Below are 21347 nucleotides of genomic sequence, written 5' to 3'. Positions count from 1 at the left end.
TTTTCCATGTCAGTCGTGTACTGCTATGCAATGCAGAATGTGAATTCAGCATGATCAATGCTACTCAATTTTTGCAAAAAATCTTACATAGAGCATCTTTAAGACTCAAAAAGAAAGTGCAGTTTCTTCCAAAGAGCTAGCTTAAAAAAAGTTCACAAGTCAGACATCACTTCTTCGCCTTGTTTGAAAATTTGGATTTCTTACCTCCATCATTGTCAGTGTTGTCATCACACTCGCGCTCTGTCACAGTGTTGCAGCCAGCACCACTCCAGCCAGGCTGACACACACAGCGCCAGCCACTCTGCTCCAGTGTACAGCGGCCTTTTCCATTACACAGCCCCGGGCAGCCATCTGACACAGCGACAACAGTGAGAGTTACCTACCTTCACCACTGGCTCTGCACTTCCAACACACTAGTTATGGGAGCAAATGGCTGTATAGATATTTATGTTTCATAATGGACCATGCCGTAACATTTATTAGATGAGAAGAATCCTTTAACAAAGATTCAGTCAATTATTCTTCAAAAAGTCTGAAATGATAGTTTTAACTCTCCCACAGTACTACAATACACCTCACAGAGAACAGAAATGCATTATAATCAATTATGTGATTCAAGAAAAATATTACTGGCATGTTACATGTGCTATTCAAGCACAGAAAATCCATGGTGAAGCTGAATGGATTAATTTCTAGTCTGAGCAACCGATAAGGCTTCCACTCACCTTTCACCACCACATCCAGATCATGGGCTGCAGAGGAAGGAACAAGAAGAGAAGAAGAGTACTTAGCACATTTAACACAGCTAACACACACACTCACAAAAATGGCATGTTTAAAAGAGGCTTTAAGGTGTGAGTCAGGAGCTGCAATTAGCTTGGCGCGTCCGAGGAAAGCTACAGAGCAAACCTTTAATTCCCTTGTTAAAGTGCAAAGGGGGTGAAATGAGTTCTTGGCTTTGCTTTTTAGTAAAAGCCTAAGATTTAATGGCTCTCGCGGCTCACACACTTTCAAATTCTCCTGCCACTCTGTTCTCTGCGAAACATGTATTTTCATATTTTTAATTCTTCAAGCGTGCGCTCATCTGCACGCTAACAGGAAGGGGGGGGGGTGGGTGGGTTGACAAGGAAATATTACAGTTTAATTACCATCAAATTAGCTGTGATGTGGCGGCTGATTAGGAAAGTCTACTGACAGGGAAGAGACAGAGACTATGACTATGCAATATATTATTTGGTGATCTGTATCGCAATCTTGGTTTTAATGATATCGATTTCCCTAAAGGCTGTAGTATGCAAATGAGCCGTCAAACAAATTCTTTGTCATTTTTTACTATGTTTTCAGCATCATCTCAAACCATCATCACAAAATTATTTTTTGATAAATCGAGGAATACACAAAAAACATACATTTTTGACCATGCCACATTAAAGGGGAATTTTGCCAATTTTTCTAAATTTCTGTATAGTAATTAAGTGCACATGGGTGCAAAATTTGATATCATAATCTGAACGTTGGGATATTAGAATTATAATGTATGTAATCAACTATAATACCTCTCAATATTATTTTATCATCTGGTCTAAATAAAATTCTCGTTTTACATAACCAAAGGAATAAAAACACATGGTCTATTTCTATATTCCATTACTTTCCACCAACACTTTCCATTATTTATAACTGCAACAGTTTCTGTGCTTATCATGCGGCCCTGGCGGGGATTTACCAATGGTGCAGTGTTCGCCTTCCCATCCAGGCTGACACTGGCACTTTCCGTCCACACACTGGCCATGTTCCTCACAGCGAGGGTGGCAGGCTCGCTGGTCACAAGCTGTGCCCTCCCAGCCTTCCTCACACTGGCAACGGCCCTCTGAACACACACCGTGACTGCCACAGGGCACCGGACACAGCTCTGAGGTGTTGCAAAAGAGAGAGAAAGAGAGAGAGAGAGAGAGAGAGGGAGAGAGAGAGAGAGAGAGAGGGAAAGAACAATCACATAACCACTTTAGGCTATGCCAACATCAGGCTGCAATGACCACTGAAACACTGTGCTGACTGTAGCGCTGGCCACACCACCATCATACCTGCATATTTACTTGTATTTCATTATTTACTTTTTTTAATGTCTTGCCTAAGATCCAGAGTCTAAATATACAATTATAACAGTCTATCAGAGTACTCTGAAATCTTTTTACATATCAATGAAATCAATAAATAACAAATTAATTAATAAAACGAAGGTATTATAAATAAATAGTGCAACAGGCCTTCAACCAGGTAATGGCAGTGGTCATTCTTATTATAATGGTAAGGTAACCTAAACCTATTGTTGAAAATCTGTCACTGTAACAGACCTGCATTCTCATTACAGTCTAGTATATATATACACTATAGCAACTCCAAAACGGCAAGGCTTGTGAGGTGTTCCAGGCCAGCAGTGAGTACCTACTGACAGTCTTAGGAGAGATTATCTTGTCTGGTGTGAACCAACACAAAGGCTACTGAGGAACGTCACAGAAATGTCTTAATGATCATTAGGGATTGAAAGTACTACAATAGATAGTTCATTGTACCCTACTGCATATGGGGCTGTGTAACTGCAGTCTGGTCAGAATACCCATGTCCACAGTTGAAAGCAACAACAATGGGCACATGAGCACTGGAACTGGACTATGGAGCAATGGAAGTAGGTCATCTAGTCCAATGAGTCCTGATTTCTATAATATCACGTGGATGGCTGAGTATGTGTGTGCATACACACATGTCCTTTATATGGGGAAGTGTTGGCATTGGATGCACTGTGTGAAGAAGACATGCTAGTGGCGGGAGTGTGATGCTCCTGGGTCTGTGCATTTATTTACATGTCAATTGGACAACATTGTTGCAAACCAAGTACACTCCTTCATGGCAATGGTATTCCCTGACAGCAATTGGCTCTATCAGCAGGATAATATGCTTTGGTGCATGGCACACATTTGTTGGGACTGGTTTGCAGAACATGATGATGAATTCATGGTGCTGCCCCTGTTTCCAATTTTCCAGATCTCAATCCAGTGTCTGTGGGAATTGCTGGAACAACAAGACTGATCAACGGCAGCTCTACCTGCAAATTACAGGGCTTAAAATATCTGCTGCTAATGTGTTGGTGCCAGATATGACAGGACACCTTCAGAGGTCTTGAGCTGTTTTGGCTGCATGTGAACGACCAACAGCAAATCAAAGCAGGTGGTCATAATGTGTATATATATATATATATATATATATATATATATATATATCCTGTCATCAGTTTGTGGTTTGTCCCTTCTTGGAAGACTGTCAGTAGGCACCTCAGAACTGATGACCAGAAGCAGCCCACAAGTCTTGCTGTCTCAGAGATGCTCCAACTCAGTTGTGTGTCGATAACAATATAACCCTTATCAAAGTCATCAAGATTTTATGCCATCCCATGTCTCCCACATCCAGCAGACAGGGCTGGTTTTAATACTAGGCTAACCTAGGAAGAGACCATAAGTTCCTTCCATTCTTGTTTCTCAACAACAAACTGGACTACATTTCTCCAGAATGCAACTGACTACATAGCAGGAGGTGATCAGAATACTGCTACATGTTTAAAGTCAGGTCCATAAATATTTGAACATCAACAATGGGGGCTATATATGAAAATGGTTCAGCTGTTTTGGAAACAAAGACTCTTAAATTAAAGCTGAAAGTCATTTGAGCTAATTTTCATCATACACTGCTCAAAAAAATAAAGGGAACACTTAAACAACACAATATAACTCCAAGTAAATCAAACTTCTGTGAAATCAAACTGTCCACTTAGGAAGCAACACTGAGTGACAATCAATTTCACATGCTGTTGTGCAAGTGGAATAGACAACAGGTGGAAATTATTGGCAATTAGCAAGACACACTCAATAAAGGAGTGGTTCTGCAGGTGGGGACCACAGACCACTTCTCAGTACCTTTCTGCTTTCTGGCTGATGTTTTGGTCACTTTTGAATGTTGGTGGTGCTTTCGCACTCGTGGTAGCATGAGACGGACTCTACAACCCACACAAGTGGCTCAGGTAGTGCAGCTCATCCAGGATGGCACATCAATGCGAGCTGTGGCAAGAAGGTTTGCTGTGTCTGTCAGCGTAGTGTCCAGAGGCTGGAGGCGCTACAAGGAGACAGGCCAGTACACCAGGAGACGTGGAGGAGGCCGTAGGAGGGCAACAACCCAGCAGCAGGACCGCTACCTCTGCCTTTGTGCAAGGAGGAACAGGAGGAGCACTGCCAGAGCCCTGCAAAATGACCTCTAGCAGGCCACAAATGTGCATGTGTCTGCACAAACGGTTAGAAACCGACTCCATGAGGACGGTATGAGGGCCCGACGTCCACAGATGGGGGTTGTGCTCACAGCCCAACACCGTGCAGGACGCTTGGCATTTGCCAGAGAACACCAGGATTGGCAAATTCACCACTGGCGCCCTGTGCTCTTCACAGATGAAAGCAGGTTCAGTAATGGTGTGGGGTGGCATTTCTTTGGAGGGCCGCACAACCCTTCATGTGCTCGCTAGAGGTAGCCTGATTGCCATTCGGTACCGAGATGAGATCCTCAGACCCCTTGTGAGACCATATGGTGGTGCGGTTGGCCCTGGGTTCCTCCTAATGCAGGACAATGCTAAGACCTCATGTGGCTGGAGTGTGTCAGCAGTTCCTGCAAGATGAAGGCATTGAAGCTATGGACTGGCCTGCCCGTTCCCCAGACCTGAATCCGATTGAGCACATCTGGGACATCATGTCTCACTCCATCCACCAACGTCACGTTGCACCACAGACTGTCCAGGAGTTGGCGGATGCTTTAGTCCAGGTCTTAGAGGAGATCCCTCAGGAGACCATCCGCCACCTCATCAGGAGCATGCCCAGGCGTTGTAGGGAGGTCATACAGGCACGTGGAGGCCACACACAATACTGAGCCTCATTTTGACTTGTTTTAAGGACATTACATCAAAGTTGGATCAGCCTGTAGTGTGTTTTTCCACTATAATTCTGTGTGTGACTCCAAATCCAGGCCTCCATTGGTTAATAAATCTGATTTTCATTGATTTTTGTGTGATTTTGTTATCAGCACATTCAACTTTGTATAGAACAAAGTATTCAATGAGAATATTTCATTCATTCAGATCTAGGATGTGTTATTTGAGTGTTCCTTTTAATTTTTTGAGCAGTGTATAATTTCAAATCCAATAATTTGCAGTACACAGCTAAAATAACAACTTTGTCAATGTCCAAATATTTATAGACCTAAATGCATTTTCACTTAAAAGTGGCTGAAAGAAAGCCCCCTGACTCAGCTAAAAGGGATAACCATGTTTTGTGTTATGTGCACTTATTTGCAGCATAGTGGAATGAGGGTGGTGGCAGAACTAATATCTTAAGAAATAATTCAATCAGTTTATTGAATAAACTGGTGTATCCCCAGTACTATTATAAACCTTATTGCTCAATTTCCCTTTTTACTCAGATGTGATTTTACATCTTTCACGGTTCACGTTTGTAAGTGACCAATATGCATTATTAATGTGAACACATCACAGCCCACAAAGGACCTACATGTACATTTAATAGTACACACTGATAATAACATGCTGCTGACACTGGTTGATAGCCAGGCATAGTGAAGTATCATGTAAAAAAACAGAGCAATCATACAAACCAAAATGCACTGCAGTGTATAAACAATGTACCCCAGTATAAATGGAGTACTCATAAAGTGCTATGCTGCTTCACAGATTGTGACAACAGTAGCAAGCCAGTGCTTCATTATTGTATGAAATTGTTTATTTGAATAACAAATTCTGTTCTCCAGTGTTCATTAGTGCTACCCATTTTCTAATGCAGGGAACTGTCATTAGGGGAACATTTCCAACACTGTGATGAATTCTGAACTGACCATTCTAATTACAGTCATACGGCCATGATTTAGGACCACATGTGAAAACAGCCTCATATGAAAGTGGCCACAAAGGAACAGAAAAGAAATAGAATGCATTCACGCAAAAAAGCCATATTTGTGAAAACAGACCTTTATGCATGTGTTCAGTGATAAATTCTAGCAAAGACCGTTCAGTTTCACTTTCTCTTCTCTATACCAGCTGTATTTTTTACATTTCAGTAAAACAGAATATATTCCACACTCACAGTGTCCTTTTCCCAAAAGAGAGACGGTTGTGTGGTGGTGGAGTGGAGTGGGGTGGGGGTGGGGGGGTGAGAATTGCTGAAGGCCTGAAAAGTCCTCTTACCCAACCCCCTCACCGGACTGCTGGAGCTACTTCAATTCAAATGTACTCTGCACTTAAGGAAGCGCATTGAAATGGCAGAGGCTCAGCGTCTAAGCTTCATTAGAATTATATTAGCATAGGCTTAAACAAGACTTAGCATTATGAATCTGAGGAGGATGATGATGTGATTAATAGCCTGCCCCAGCAGATTCAGAGCTTTGGCGTAGAGTCGAGGAGGACGAAGGCTATGGTGTTAGCAGATACTTTTGTCTGACCGTTAGGAATGAAGTCCAAGTATCTTAAACAAACCTCATAAATCTCAGGTTAAGAGGAGCAGCACGCTGTGACAAGCACTCAGTCGTTCATTTATGGAAATGCTTGGGCTTGCAGATGCTATCAGTAACAATAATTCCACTGAAAAAGCACCGACATCTTATGGTGAAAATATGAAAAATGTGACATCTGTTCACTCTTTAGAGTCTACTGAGCCGACAGTGGACACTGCAATTCAGGGTGAACCAGTAAAATTTGAGAACAGAACATCATGCTTAGAATACAGTCATATTTAAAAGTTTGAATACATCTTCTACCAATTTTCTAATTGAAAATAAACAAGCACATCCTCTTTTGCAAATTTAAGTGTACAATTTCTAATTTATGTTTCTGAGTTTAACACAAACTGGAAAAATGTACACGTGCCCTAATTTTTATGGATTTAGGATGTGGGTTTTTCATGTAGAAATCAATGAAATTTGCCTCTTGATCTGGGACTGTGACAAAAACACAAAAGTAATTTCAAACATGCTCTTTAGCATGAAAACAATATGATATTGTTTTACTGTGAAAAATTCTACTGTGACAGATAAATATATTAGCTACTGAAGTAATGTTTAAGCCTGTTTATTGTTCGACTATATTAAATTATTTTAGCTGATATCATTGGTTATCTGAATTTTTAACTCATAAAAATCAGTACTAGCCACAAAAAATATTTATAGAGTACTTTTGATTTTCATTCATCAAGCAGGTCAATGCTATTGTGTAAAAGCAACAAAAGGGAAGCAAATGTTCCATGGGAGTAGGAAAGGAAAATAGGAAAAATTGTAATGTGGGAGGAAAATAAAACAACATGAACAACAAGAACAAAAAAATCACCAGTGCTCACACTGCACTGCACTCGAGTGCAAGGAGAGGCAGGATGAAACGAAACGCAATTATGACACAACCCTTCAGTCTACAAAAGGCTCTTGCTGATGAAAGCAGGGGGCTACATTAGGCCAGTGGTACACTTTAATAATAACAGAGTAGTAGCACTTAAATCAACAGCACAATAAATTAAGCCAAAAAAAGCACACAGTCAAATTCTACAATCTGTTGCCATCTGTGGCATGGGGAGAAGAATCTCACTCTAACCAGCACAACTCATTGAAGGCTCAGAAAACACATCTTTAAAAAGTCATGGTTATTGCTGATGATAATAAACACATACAATAATATATCTTACTCATGAAAAGCGTGAATTATAAACTTTCAAATCATACAATATAATCTCCTTCTTTAGATAATAAAGATGTTTTGCAACCATCAAAGCATTGCCCCATTGTCAAATGTACACAGGTTCAATTCCTAGTGATGCCACAGTCATCTGTGGTCAGGTGTCCTAGAAAGTGTAACTGGTCTTGCGTTCCACTCAGTGTGGGCCTTAACAACATTGGCAGACAGTGTTCTCCATGTGTGCTGAGCCAAACAATAATGTTGTATTAATGGAAGTTCAAAAAGACAGGTGGCTGGCTTCATGTGCCTCAGAAGAAGCATGTACTAGCCTGCACCCTCCCTGCTTTGTGTAATAGAGAGAGCTACATAGCAAGAGGTATTTGACCATTGGAACATTGGAAGACAGGAAAACAGGATTAAAAAATAAATTAATGAAAAAAAAATGTGAGGGACACAACGAGAGGAAACAATTATTCAAACACTTTTGTTTTTATTTAATTTACTTCTACTGTATATCCACGTCAACCAGAAGGATAAGCGGTTTAGAAAACATGGGGGTGTGTGTATACACTTAAAATTTACACAACTAATGTATTTGCAGAAAGATGTGTGTAATTGTAAGTGTAAATAAATATTATAAAAGACATTACCATGGGTTGAGAAGATGTCACAAACCAAGTAGTAATCACTGTGTAGGTTAAGCAGTTTCACAAAGTTTTGGGCAAAATGCCTAAACAACACTTAAATGAAAAAAGCTATAAAGTCATTGGAAAAATCTTAAACATTACTCTCAGTATAACTGACTCAATACTATCCAAGTAGAAAGTTCATGGGACCTGAAATAATCTGGACAGGTGCACCATGCACCAAGATTTCACAACAACGTCTCAGACTAATGATAAGGAACATAAGAGTGAAGCCAGCAGTCACTCAAAAAGAGTTGTAAGACAACCTAAATAGCAGGAACAACAGTCACATAGGGAACAATAAGCAATGAACCCTACCACAATCTCTTCCGTTCCTAGACTCCATACAAAACTCCTCTGCTAAAAAGGAGCAAAGAGATGCATGCTTAAAATTTGTCCTCAAGCATTTAGACAAATCAGTACTCTTCTAGAACATTGAACTTTGGTCAGATTAATTAAAAATAGAGCTCCCTGGAATACAGCTCATCAAGTTGGGAGAAAGAAGGTTGGGATGATGATACCAAGAACACCATTCTCACAGTGAAGAGGGAGCATCATGACATGGTGCTGCTTCTCTGCAAACAATGCTGGGGCATTACATTATTGAAAGAAACATGTCTGTTTTCATGTCTATGAATACATCTATGCTTTTTTGTTTATATTTCAGAGAAGAATTTTAAAATAATTTACGTTTTAAGTGGATATATGCACTGGATATATTAAATGAAAAAAGGGTGGAAGTGCTAACTGGTGCATTTACCATGCAATTAAACAAGTGATTGTGTGATTACATTTGAATACTATTACCTTTAGACTCTAGACGTCTAAAGGGGTTAACATCCCAAATACTCCGATGCAGGAGATAAAACGTCTTAACAAGAAGCTTGGATTAACCGAGAAAGCCGCCACACTCAAACCAATATAAAAAATCTTTGGTGGCATATGCACGCTCTCTGGAGGGAAGGTATTTAATCAGTACTGATGCAAATGAGGACGCCCACTTTCTCCTTCTCACTTTCTCTCATGTTCTCTCTCTCTCTGTCTCACAGTCCTTTAGTCCCTGTTCCTCTGTCTATCTCAGGAGTCTCCTGATGGCCTCTTCTAATACTGTTCCCAAAACGAGGCCCCACTAGTTCACCCAATTAGTTGAGCTTTCCCACACCTAGAGAACGGACTGCTGTGTCTTCTCTCCCCTGCCGAATGCTTGTGATGAATTCTAATGCCACTTGCATGCACCTATTGATATATCAGAAGATGCGAGTGTGAACAAGCTTTATAAATATGCAGCACATGCCAATGTTTTACTATTGACAAAATGTCTAGCAAGCTGGGCCAAATAAATGAGAACCGATGCTCCGCCACTGTATGCTGTGGCAGAATTAGGACTTGAGCCACGCATTTGCAGGGATGATGAGTCACAGGTGCAGATCATTTAGAAGTTGTAATTAGGTCAGGCTTGTTGTTTGCCCACTGAGAACACAGCTTTTTGAAAAGAGACTAAGGCCTCATCCACACAAATACGGATGTTTCTGAATTTGTAAGTTTGTTCTCTGCATTTAAAGAAGTGTGGTTCTTCAGGGGTGCTTCAGTAAAGAAAATGATTCTACATAGAACCATTAACATGCAAAGAACTGTCAGTTTAAATGGTTCTTTGCATCATAAAATAGTTATTCGGATTAATGGAGAAAGTGCTGTCGATGGATATATATAGACTCTTTTTGAAAACGGTTCTGTATAGTACCAAAAAAGGTTCTTCTATTTTTACCAGCTTGACATCATAACTATAGTAGAACTGTTTTTTTGGTGCTATATAGAACCCTTTTCAAAAAGGTGCTATATAGAACCATCTTCAGCATGGTCTCCATCAATATGAAGAACATTTTCTTGATTTACATCTCTACTGAAGAACCCTTGAAGAAACAATGTTTATAAGAGTGTGCATTTTGGCCTCCTGTCCACATAAAGAAAACAAAGAAAGAACAAAATTTGCACTAAGTTACATGTACGTCTTGATTATATGAGGCTTCCTAATTTGCTAGTTTTTTCTAACAAAATAGTTTAGGATCTCTAAAAGATTCTGCAGAATGTGTTATTGTTTAATTACATCTATTTGGTTGGTTTGGCTTTAAACAAATTACTTAATTAAGGATCAAAATAACACATACACTACTTAATAAATAATGTAATTTTAGTAAGAGTCCTACTGTACATACATTAGCTCCTTTAATGGTAGCTAACATTAACTCTTAATATCAATTTCAACAGACAATATACCCATGTAGAACATTTCTGTTGTCTTGATTTATTTTCTTTATTGTGTGTACTTGTAATCACACTAATTACTTCATACAGAACTGTATTTTTATATTCTTTGATAGTTAAACAGCTAAAGAGCCTTTCACACAAAGGAAAACAAAAAAGACAGAGAAAGAGGGAGGGAGGTAGTGAGTGAGAGAGACAGAGAGCAGAAAGCAAGTCTCTGATGGTGTAGTATCATCTGTCGGGTGAGATGGAGGAGTCAATATATATTTGCAAATGCCCTATATAGGTGCCAGTCCAGGTGTGGTAATGTTGCATTACAAACAGATTACTGTTTGTCATTAAGTCTAATAAAAAAACAGAATATGAGAAACAAATTGGCAGTACAACATAATTATTGTGCAGAGTTTATTGGAAAGCTGTATTAGACCGGATCCCCCGTATCACAGCCTTATACGACTGTTTACTGCAAAAAACTGCACCAAAATCATCTTTTATAAGAGTGGACCACATAAGCCGACACCTTTTACCTAAAGTAACTAGCTGGCAAATACCTGCAATAAAACATATGCAATAGATGTTAGATTTAATAAATAAAAAACATCTAATACTAAAACAACGTTAAAATAATATAGTACACAGTCCATTCATAATGATCTCCAGGCATTTACTTCTACATTTTATGACATGTTACTGCCTCCTCCTGGACAGGGTTTTTGTTTTTGTGCTTTCACCTGAATGGAGAGTCTTTCAAAAATGTTGGTGTGAGAAAAACAGTGGAGAAAAATGTCTTCTCACAAATCTCTAGATATGTGGGGATGAGGCATGAGCGAGGACAGGGATAAAGGAGAACAGTGGAAGAAGCATGGAACACATGTAGGCAAAGCCTCCTGGTGTTGTTGTTTACTTCATGTTTCTGTATGACCAGATACTTTCGCCATCAAAGCTATTTTCTTTTTACAGGTCAGTGTTTTTCATCTAAGCTTTAAATAAACACTCCGCTCACCTGCACCACTGTCTCTGATGTTTTGATGGCTACTTTATCCCTATTTACCCTGGTCAGCAGCAGGTCTTGCTGTATATAAATACACATGGACATAAAAAAACTGGGACACTGAAGTCAGACTTGTTATTTCTTTTGCTGTGAATACTCTAGGCAATTTGGATTAAAGATGAGGTCTGGGTATTTCTGGCCATGGAGATGATCATTTTAGTGCTTTTGTTATTCACTGTCCCACATTTCAGAAAGCATAATTATTGGGCCAAATGAAGCTAAAGTGATATAAAAGTTTATATATATATATATATATATATATATATATATATATATATATATATATATATATAAAAGTTGAGCGCTGTCTACAAGATAGATATCAAACAATTTGGAAGGAAAAAAAATAAATCAGGCTTTTCAGCATACAAAAAGCTACTTTAAATAGCTTAGCAATGAGCACCAAAAATGTGGCGGGAGATACTGTATATAGACAGACAGACAGACAGACAAATAAACAGAATAGAACAGAATTGAATAGAATAGAATATGACCATCACTGACATCACCAGTTACAGAAGTGACAATCGCAGAAGGGATGAAGGTTCTTGAGATTTACACGATGCTAAAAAGAACAACAATAGGCCTACAGTGATCTGGAACAAATAATATGAACAGATGGAATGAAGATGAATCAACACCATTGTGCTGAGAATGTGCGTGTGTGGATGAAGAGGAAAGAAAAGTGTTGTTCCAGCCAAAGCATACACTCTCATTAGGAAAATATGGTGATGGAAGTGCCATATTATGATTAAGACTTCTCTCATAATATACCACATTTACCCCACACTGCTGCTAATACGCATGCTGTAAGCAAACAAAAGTAAACAGCCTTTAGCTCATGCCTATGGTCAGCTGTGATATTATCTGAAAAACACGCAACTTCAAGCATTATTTGAGAGTAAATTCAGGATAGAAAAATCCAACAACAACAATAACAAAAATGGACTTTGGCCAAAATTAGTATATGGCAGTAGGCTTAGCTGAAAGCACTGTAGGCCAAAAAATTGCCATGGGAAATCAGTAGGTTTTGGTGTTGGATGAGTAACAGAAGCTGCCTCTTCAGATGAGCTAATAAGCTGACAATAACTGTTACAATTTCGCATGCTGATGGAGACTTGTCATTTTCTAGGTGGCGTAAAGGGGATGATGTGCCAGTGTGTTTGTCAGGGACATATATTTTCATTATTTCTGGACTATTTGAGAAAGGCTAACTAACTGCCTTCTCAGTTACATGCAACAATAGTTTTTTTTGGTAATGTGTTCACATTCAGGCACACATTTCATAGTAGGACAGTACTCACAAATATGAGCAGAATTGTCACATTTTAAAACATAAAATCAGTATTTATCCGAATCGTTAGCCTCTACATTTTCACTGTCTTCCCATGATGAAATATATTGAGCATCCAAATAGAGATTTCAGTATTCGAGTTCTGGTATCTTACCTTGAGTGCACAAACCTAAATATTATCTTAGAGAGCTTATCTAATGTATCCATATTCTTACCATTTCAGATATAGTTATCTGTTTTGTATGTGCTAAAGCTGAAGCATAGTAAGGGTTGGCTGTAACATAAAATGAGTCATCACTTTGCACCCGGTGCTCAGTTACAGTGAGAAAAAAACAACACCGCTCAACCAATCAAACTGTGTTGTCAGAACTAAATTTTATATAATTTAACATGAATTATTCTGTTGAAAATGCAGCTTCTAAATACTCAATTCATGCCACCTGAAAACACTGAAAAAAACATTGCATTTTTTATTATAAATTGAATTTGATGAAAAGTTATTGTTGTGAGTATGGCCTTGTTTTGTGTAAAGAAAAATGCCCCTCAAATAAAAAACAAAGGGAAATCGAAAGCGCAGACTTTACTACATAGAATGTAAATGCAATTCCTCATGTAGTAATTATTCACATAAAAATAAAAACATTTAAATAGCAAAATGAGACTAATAGCTCTCCATGAGTAAATATTAACTTATTTTTTCTAGTGCTAATCCAAATGGAGTGGGGACCAAAAAAATCCTAAATAATCTATATCTAGCATTACACTAAGCCTAGCTTTAAAGAGACATGAAAGATCAGAAAAGAGGAAATGGAGACAGAACAAAAGGCCTGGAGAAAAAAGAAAAAAAAACTAATTTACACCCAGTATGAGTGGAAGATGAGGGCAAAGCAAAAGAGAGAAAGAAAGCGAATGAGTGCAAAAGGGAGGGGGCGCTGAGTATTCCATTTTCTAGTGGTCAGATGTACTTGAGACACTTCATCTGAGGTGCCATTAACACATCTCTGAAAACAGCGTCTTCAGTCGCATCAGTGCTTGCACAGACACATGCAACAGCCACAAACCTCCTTTCACTATTCACGCACAAACTCACTCTGCAGAACATAAGCTCACTCCCACTCGTCTAAGCCAAACAACACCCCGCGACACTCTGGCACACATACAACCTCTGTTTACACACATCACTCCCACATAGATATGATGATAAACAATTAACTGAGATGCCGCATAGCAACGCAAAAAACCCAAACACCGTCAACATACAAGTAAACTCTCTCCACAAGTAAATACAACAATAAATCATATCAGCCAATATGATGATAGATCAGCGTTATCATGATAAATTACACCGGCCACTTCATTTAGTACACCTTCTTGTATTGACACTCCATATCAGGTCCATTTAGCATATATGAGCAATTTGTAGTTCTACAATTACAGAATGTAGTGCATCTGTTTCTCTGAACCCCTTTTTAATCCCCTGCTTTTCAATAGTCGGGACACCCAGAGAGCAACACACAGCAGGTATAATTTGGGTAGTGGAACATTCTTAGCACTGCAAGGACATTGAAGTAGTGGTGGCGAGTTAGTGTGTGTTGCGTGGCTACAACTGATTCACAAAAATGGACAAAAATGGACACAAAAGAAATCAGAGTAAAAGTTTACATGCAATGAGAAATCTGATTACTGAGCTAAAATCCAGCTCTCTTGGTCAGATTTCTTAGTCAGATTTCTAGACCTTACTCCAATCTAAGAAATCAGAGTATGCTGTTAACATGATCTGAATGATGATAACTGCAGAAATCCGATTATGATTAGATTATTGAGTGTATGCAAACACATTCACTATCATCATAGGCAGCAGCTCAGTAAGACATTTGTGGAAGTGCAGGCAAAGTTGTTGGCTCGGAAAATTGTTGGCTAGTAGAATATTGTTGGGGGGTGGAATACAGGCAGCAGGGTTCTGGTGCTATTTGAAGCCATGAAAAAGGCCCTTAACCTCTGGCTGGAGTGCTCCACAGTGGCTGACACTGCACTTAGGACCAAGTAACCTTTCCTCCCTAGGTAACTGTGTCCAAATTGTGCAGTTTTTACAGCCTACCAGTCCTATATTGTCTTTTTTCCCAAATTTCCCAAAATGTTTTTTTTAAGGTAATACTTTTTAGAATTGACAAAATTACAGATTTCCCATTCCCAAGAGTTGCTTGTTTGTGCCCACACAAATTCATTTTTTCAGATTTGCTTTTGAAGATTGAAAGGTTTCATTCTCAAATGCATGACAGCAGCATGTCAACATGTGTTGCAATGGTACACATCAGGCACAGTGTTGGGATTCTGAAATACTGTGTAGTTTTCATTAGACACTTCATTACACACGCCTACCAAGACAGAGAGGTCAAAGCTGTTATTTGTTTTGCTGTGTATGCTAGGCAATTTGGATTAAAAATGAGTGTTGGGTATTTCAAGCCATGGAGTTTTTGTCCCCTTGGTACACCTTGTAGGTGTTCAGTTTGAGGCTATAAATCACCTTGTTTCATCAGTGGTCAGTTCTGGATTCTGGTTGGTGGACTATTCTGAACCCAGCAGTAACAGTGAGGTGTTGCAACAAGTAAGGTGTTGTGAGCAACGCTGCTGCACCTGATACACTTATACCAGTGCAATATACATCCTACACACATGTTGGTGTCTATAGTATCCACAGATCTTTCTGCATTTGTTTACTTGTTTTCTATGGCAGGAAAGGTTGCCAGGTCCACCAATCTCTAGCCAAGAATCTGTCTAAAAGCTGCTTACTAGACGCCTCATTTTGGGGGAAAAACAGCAACCTTAGAATCCTGATGGCAGCTGTGTGCTCTGTACCAAACACTCCACAGCACAACCAATGAAAAGTGAAAGTGTGGGATTCAACATTATCACCTCTTCTGTAGGTGTATGTTTGTCTGATTTATAACTTGCTCTTTTTTTAACACAAACTACAGTAGTGTGTAAGTCTCACATATCTTTTATCTCATAGAAAAAATGTATTAAGTGATTTCACATGTTTCCAAAGGGGACTGATAAGAGGAATGGCTATCTGACAAGGAGGGTGGGACTCATCTTTGATTTTTCCTGAAGGGATAGCATTATCTTGCATCCACTCTCAAATCAATGGCAAATGAGTGTAGATACATTGTAGGTGTGCCTAATAAGCTGTACTATACTCATCATAATCAATAGCCTTGCCTTACCTATGTAGCAGTCTGAACCAGTCCAGTTGGGTTCGCAGACACAGGTTCCGCTCTCAGACATGTAAGTGCCGTGGCCGGAGCACTGGTCCTGGCATGCAGGCAATGGGCTCTCACAACTTGTGCCACCCCAGCCTGGTGAGCACAGGCACTCGCCTTTCACACACACACCATGTCCTGCACACTGGGGGTCCAGGCAGTCCACTAAAGACAGGAATAAATGAGAAGAAAGGATCATTACCATTATTGTTGGACAGAATGTAGAGTGCTGAGGTCACAAAATTGCAACAAAATTGATTTTCAGCTTTTGCCATACAGACAGATACCAAGAATTACATCCATGATAACATTCTGTTCCAGTACACATGAAGTCCCTGTTGCCATGCCATGTTAGACTTGTAAAGTTGCATATGTAAGATTTGCTTAGGTGCAGTTTTAAGGGGCTGTAGATGTCTTTCCTGTTCCTGTTTCAAGCTATGGGGATATTCATTCGAAAGAGGCCCCAAATATTCTGCAATAACTTTCGCTAAGACAAAACAATCTGAACCAAACAATGTGCTGCTCAGTATATGGAGCTTTGAACAAGCACCTGTGTTGGAGCGGTGAGGTAGGTGTTGGACAGCCTTTACAATATTTAACCTCTGTTTGCAACTTCCGAGTGCATACCCCTGTACCCCTTCATGTGTCTGGCAGAAAACATCACTTCCAGCATTGCATGTAATGTAATCGATTACACTTACGTCAAGGTATGTAGTGTATTTTTTTTGGCCCCCGATTACTTCATCCTAACAGGAGTTACAACGGAATATTTGGGGCTTCTTTCAAGCAAATCTCCCTTTATAAGCTTGACTGACTTTCGGAGAGTAATTTAGGTAGCATTTTAAGAAATGTGTCTAAAAACGACTCTGAAAAAACTACACTGAAAATCACTGTAATGTGCAGCCTCTGACCTACCACTTTTTTAAGAAAATCCAGTCTGTGGTGCCCACTTCACACAAGTGAAATTGAGCTTTGGAAGGCAGCTTGTTGAGATCTCTCTCTCTCTCTCTCTCTCTCTCTCTCTCTCTCTCTCTCTCTCTCTCTCTCTCTCTCTCTCTCTCACTCTCTCTCTCTCTCTATTGTCACTTGTTTGATGTTGCCAGTTAGAGTTTGCAAATACATTACACTCTTTTTGCATAATTTATTAGTTGCTCTAAATTAGCCAACAAACACAAATGTTGCTTAAATGATTTGTCACCTGCCATAGCCATGATTGCCACAGTTTCTCCTGGTTGAAAGTGACTTCTCCTCTATCCAATCTCTCATAGGTTAGATTAAAAGTCAGACATCTGTCACTATCAATCAATGTGCAGTCTACAGTTAAGGATTTATGTTTATCTTTTATTTTTTGGTGAAATCTAAGCACAGATATGCTTAATATATAAAATATGAATGATTGTTATGATTACTATTTAAAAAATGACAGTTGTGCACCAGCTGTGCTTATTGCTATTAGGAATACACAACATTGGAATCATATAGGTATTGGCCTATATTTGCTTTTTTAAACATCATTGGCACTGGGCTGACACTTAGATTTGTTTGACATTTCAAACTGATATTTAATGATTGCATGCAGGAAGACATTAACATTTAAGCTGCTGGCTGTGCGACAGCAGAGCAGCTGAAAAGTCTCCCCCAGCACTGTATGCATAGGCAGAACCCACAGCTACTTAGGTAAGTAGTTCTGTACATAAAACTATAGGTAGGATGTGTTGATAGCGTAAATCTCCCTATAAAAAACACTATCTGTATTAAAACTATGAAGCTGAAGTTGGCTTCTTATTTGCTAGGTTCTTTTTCAAATTTTCTCATTCCACCATAAATGGTCCAGCAGTAACATTCTGGCACCTGAGGCACCAGCAAGAAGAGCCAATAATAGTAGGTTCAAGCTCATTTTTACACAGTACTTATATAAACTCAGTGAAATATAGCCTTCAGCATCACTTCCTAAGCTTGATATCAGTTTATTACCTCTTCACAAACTTGTTGTTACTGAGGTTAAAGAGCTAAAAAAGTCTAAGATAGTAATGTTAGCTGAGGTAATTTATTCTTAGCATCTATCTGTTTACCTACAATACTAGTTGCCTTTGTATAAATCTCATGCCACATGTGTTCTGTTGTGGTTTTCTGTGGTTTCAATATGGCTTTAATTGAATGTAGTAATGGCAAAATTCTGGGTGGCGTGGTGTGACACACTGAGGAATTGAACAGTGCCAGTGTTGTGATGAACCCTGACTCCCCTTCAGACGCACACGTGTCGCGCAGGCATATGGACACTATAGATTACAGTCATAATTTTGGTTATATCTGTGTAAATAAGAGTTAACCTTTAAATTACATTCACAGTAAGCACCAGAACAGGACCTAAAGCCAGCAAAGAGTCTCATGGCTAACTAAAAGTACTGGTTGCATTCATGGGAGTCCATGCCTTTCTGTCATTAAGGTAAGTATTACAAGAACACAGTTTTAAGTTACCTCCATTAAAAAAATTATTTCGAAACTTTGGACGCTGTACAGTAGGCAACTTTGGATGCCCATAATACACAGATATATACATGTAAAATGATGCTATCATGCATTGGCCCAGAATTCCAATATCAGTGCATCTCTAACTATTATAACATTTTTTGAACATGAGGCATTTAACTACACACAATGTGAATAAACAGTAAAAATCATTAAAAATACATTACATTTGCAAAGGTCTTTTATAATGCTCAAGAAAATCTAATCTTTTTATAATTTGTTCTTCTTGTCTTATTATTGGGGGATCTATTATATTAAGTAATTATGTCATGTAATTTCTTTGAGTTGCATTCAAGTGAGTGAAAATGTGCAGTGTATTGTATTTTATTGTACTTTTAATGTTACTGTTTAAAACCCAATTACATATTTAAACCAATGATATTCTCTTTTTACTCAGAGATATAGTGTGAGTGGACAAATACATCAGGAGCAGTAGATTTTTTGAAAAATCACTCTAGCACATGCCTAGGCTCAAAAAAATGAAAATATATAAAGATAAATATAATATAAACATGATACAAGTGCCTAATCATCCTTCAATACTGTTAAATCAACGTTTTGAACATGATATTTAAGAATGAAAATTGGAGGCTATTATACAACGTTTATTATTAATAATTATCTTACCAGTGTCATTGTATTTTATTATTTTATTTTGTTTGGCTGTCTCTCATGCTTGTAGGCCACATCACATTGCAGCTGACAGCATATTTCACCCATAAAGTGCAATCTGCTTTCATTTGGCATTTTCTATTGGCAGATTTCTTTCAGTTTAAAGGCAAGTGATGGTTTTAAAGGGAGGTGTTCAGTTGGCAATAAAATGTGCGTGCCTGGAGAGCTCTGCACATGAAAAAAACCTGGCAACCTTGGAGGCGTGAACTGCATGCAGGCAATTTGAATATTCTGAATGTGAATAGAAGTACCTGCGTAGAGTGAATCTGAATAAAAATAACTTGAACTTAAGTGTCCAACTTAAGTTGCTAACTTTGAATACAGCACACTGAGTTGTATCAAGTTGAAAGACGCCTTAATGCAGAGCATAATAACAACAGAACATAATAGGTTGATCAAAACAAGCTGCAGCAGGTTTAAAGAACATTCTTTTAGCATAGACAAAGTTGGGAAGTAACAGAAGCATTACATAATCAAAAAATGTGATTGTATTTAGTGACAATGACAAAAAAGAACAGCTATTGTACTAACAATATGTTGTAAAAATAGATTGATTACAAGCAGGATTACATAAAAAAAAAAAAAAACAGAAGGACACAGTGTGACTGATGTGAAGTACTACTTTTTCATAGCAGCCCTAGTGCTGTTTTTCGCTTTGTTCCTTCACAGCCCACCTGAAGTCTTGTTACTCTAACTAAGTAAACAGTTCCCATATCAGTCATAAACCTATGTTGAACAGAATTGGGAGGAGCACTGTGTGTTTATTTAAGATGTTTTGGTCTTTTATTTGGGACTGCAACATATGTAAAATCCTGCTGGTGTGGGTTCATGACTGTTTCGTAATCATATCGTTGTTGCCGGAACAAAACCATTTTTCAGTTTTTGACATAATTTGAAAATGCCTTTTGTTCTTTATACTGTGTGTAAATTTCATGAAGGACAGACCAGAAGAAACAGCCCAAAATGACTTTCTGGCTCCATTAACTTACATTAAAGTAGGTTTTTCCTTCTCCTGTAAAGTTACCATTTTGGAGATACAAGGTTTTGTTCCAACAACAGCGATATAAAAGTTACTGAAATTAAAATTATTGATGTCAAATCCTTTTGATTAAGCTATGATTAGGTAATCAGGGTAAACAGGCCATCAGTAATCTGTAGCAGAGTACATTGTTTTAAGCAAACTTCTTAATCATCACTACAGAGCATCAGTATTCAGAGTTTATTAGTTAAACTTAAAATGTCACCTCAAACCGGGAAACATGATATTGAATTTTGCCAACCTGCCAGCACAGATGTTGGGATACTTCTAGCAAGTCCTCTATTGAGTAATTATGTGTACTGGTTTGATGACTCAATGGCATCATGGACGTGGGAGGTAGGAGTGATGAGGGTGGAGCACCCACTGTTGGGAGCTTTGGGGCGCGTCACTAAAACAAAAGCAGGATTGAAAGTGTATGCAGAAGTATGGGCTAGTTCTGACCCCCAAAACAGCCTAATATTACTTTTAAACAGTAATCTAACATAATAAATCATCTTATGAAAAAATTTTTTTATCAACTGTTATTTCTTCCACTTGATATGTGGCCAAGTGTTAAATCTACACTGTGTGATGCTGGGTGTGACACAATCAATTACTTAACCACACATCAATAATCATATTGGTCATTGCTTAGTACATTTCCATAAAGTTTGTCTAAAAAAAGAGAGCAGAGAGAGGTTATAATTTGTAGTTTGATGTGTCAGTTATATGTATATGGACGATTCTACTGAATTAGTTCAAAATGCAGTCCGATAGAAAAAAATAAGCATTCCGATCTTAGATTTTTACAAG

At 38.6% G+C, this 21347-nt stretch overlaps 1 protein-coding gene across 1 annotated transcript in view; it reads right to left on the bottom strand.

Moving 5' to 3' along the window:
- The window catches only part of LOC108430898 (teneurin-1), a 283207-nt gene that overhangs the window by 80646 nt on the left and 181214 nt on the right, over positions 1-21347 (bottom strand). Inside the window, exons 11-14 of the mRNA XM_017703711.2 lie at positions 16280-16480; positions 1727-1912; positions 726-752; positions 205-351 (exon numbers count right to left, since the gene is read on the bottom strand). Of these exons, the coding sequence (XP_017559200.1) occupies positions 205-351; positions 726-752; positions 1727-1912; positions 16280-16480 (561 nt within the window). The remainder of the gene's footprint in view (positions 1-204; positions 352-725; positions 753-1726; positions 1913-16279; positions 16481-21347) is intronic.

Source organism: Pygocentrus nattereri, chromosome 8 (genome assembly GCF_015220715.1).
Source record: "Pygocentrus nattereri isolate fPygNat1 chromosome 8, fPygNat1.pri, whole genome shotgun sequence".
In the NCBI taxonomy this organism is placed as follows: Eukaryota; Metazoa; Chordata; class Actinopteri; order Characiformes; family Serrasalmidae; genus Pygocentrus; species Pygocentrus nattereri.
This window is presented reverse-complemented; position numbering and strand designations above follow the sequence as displayed.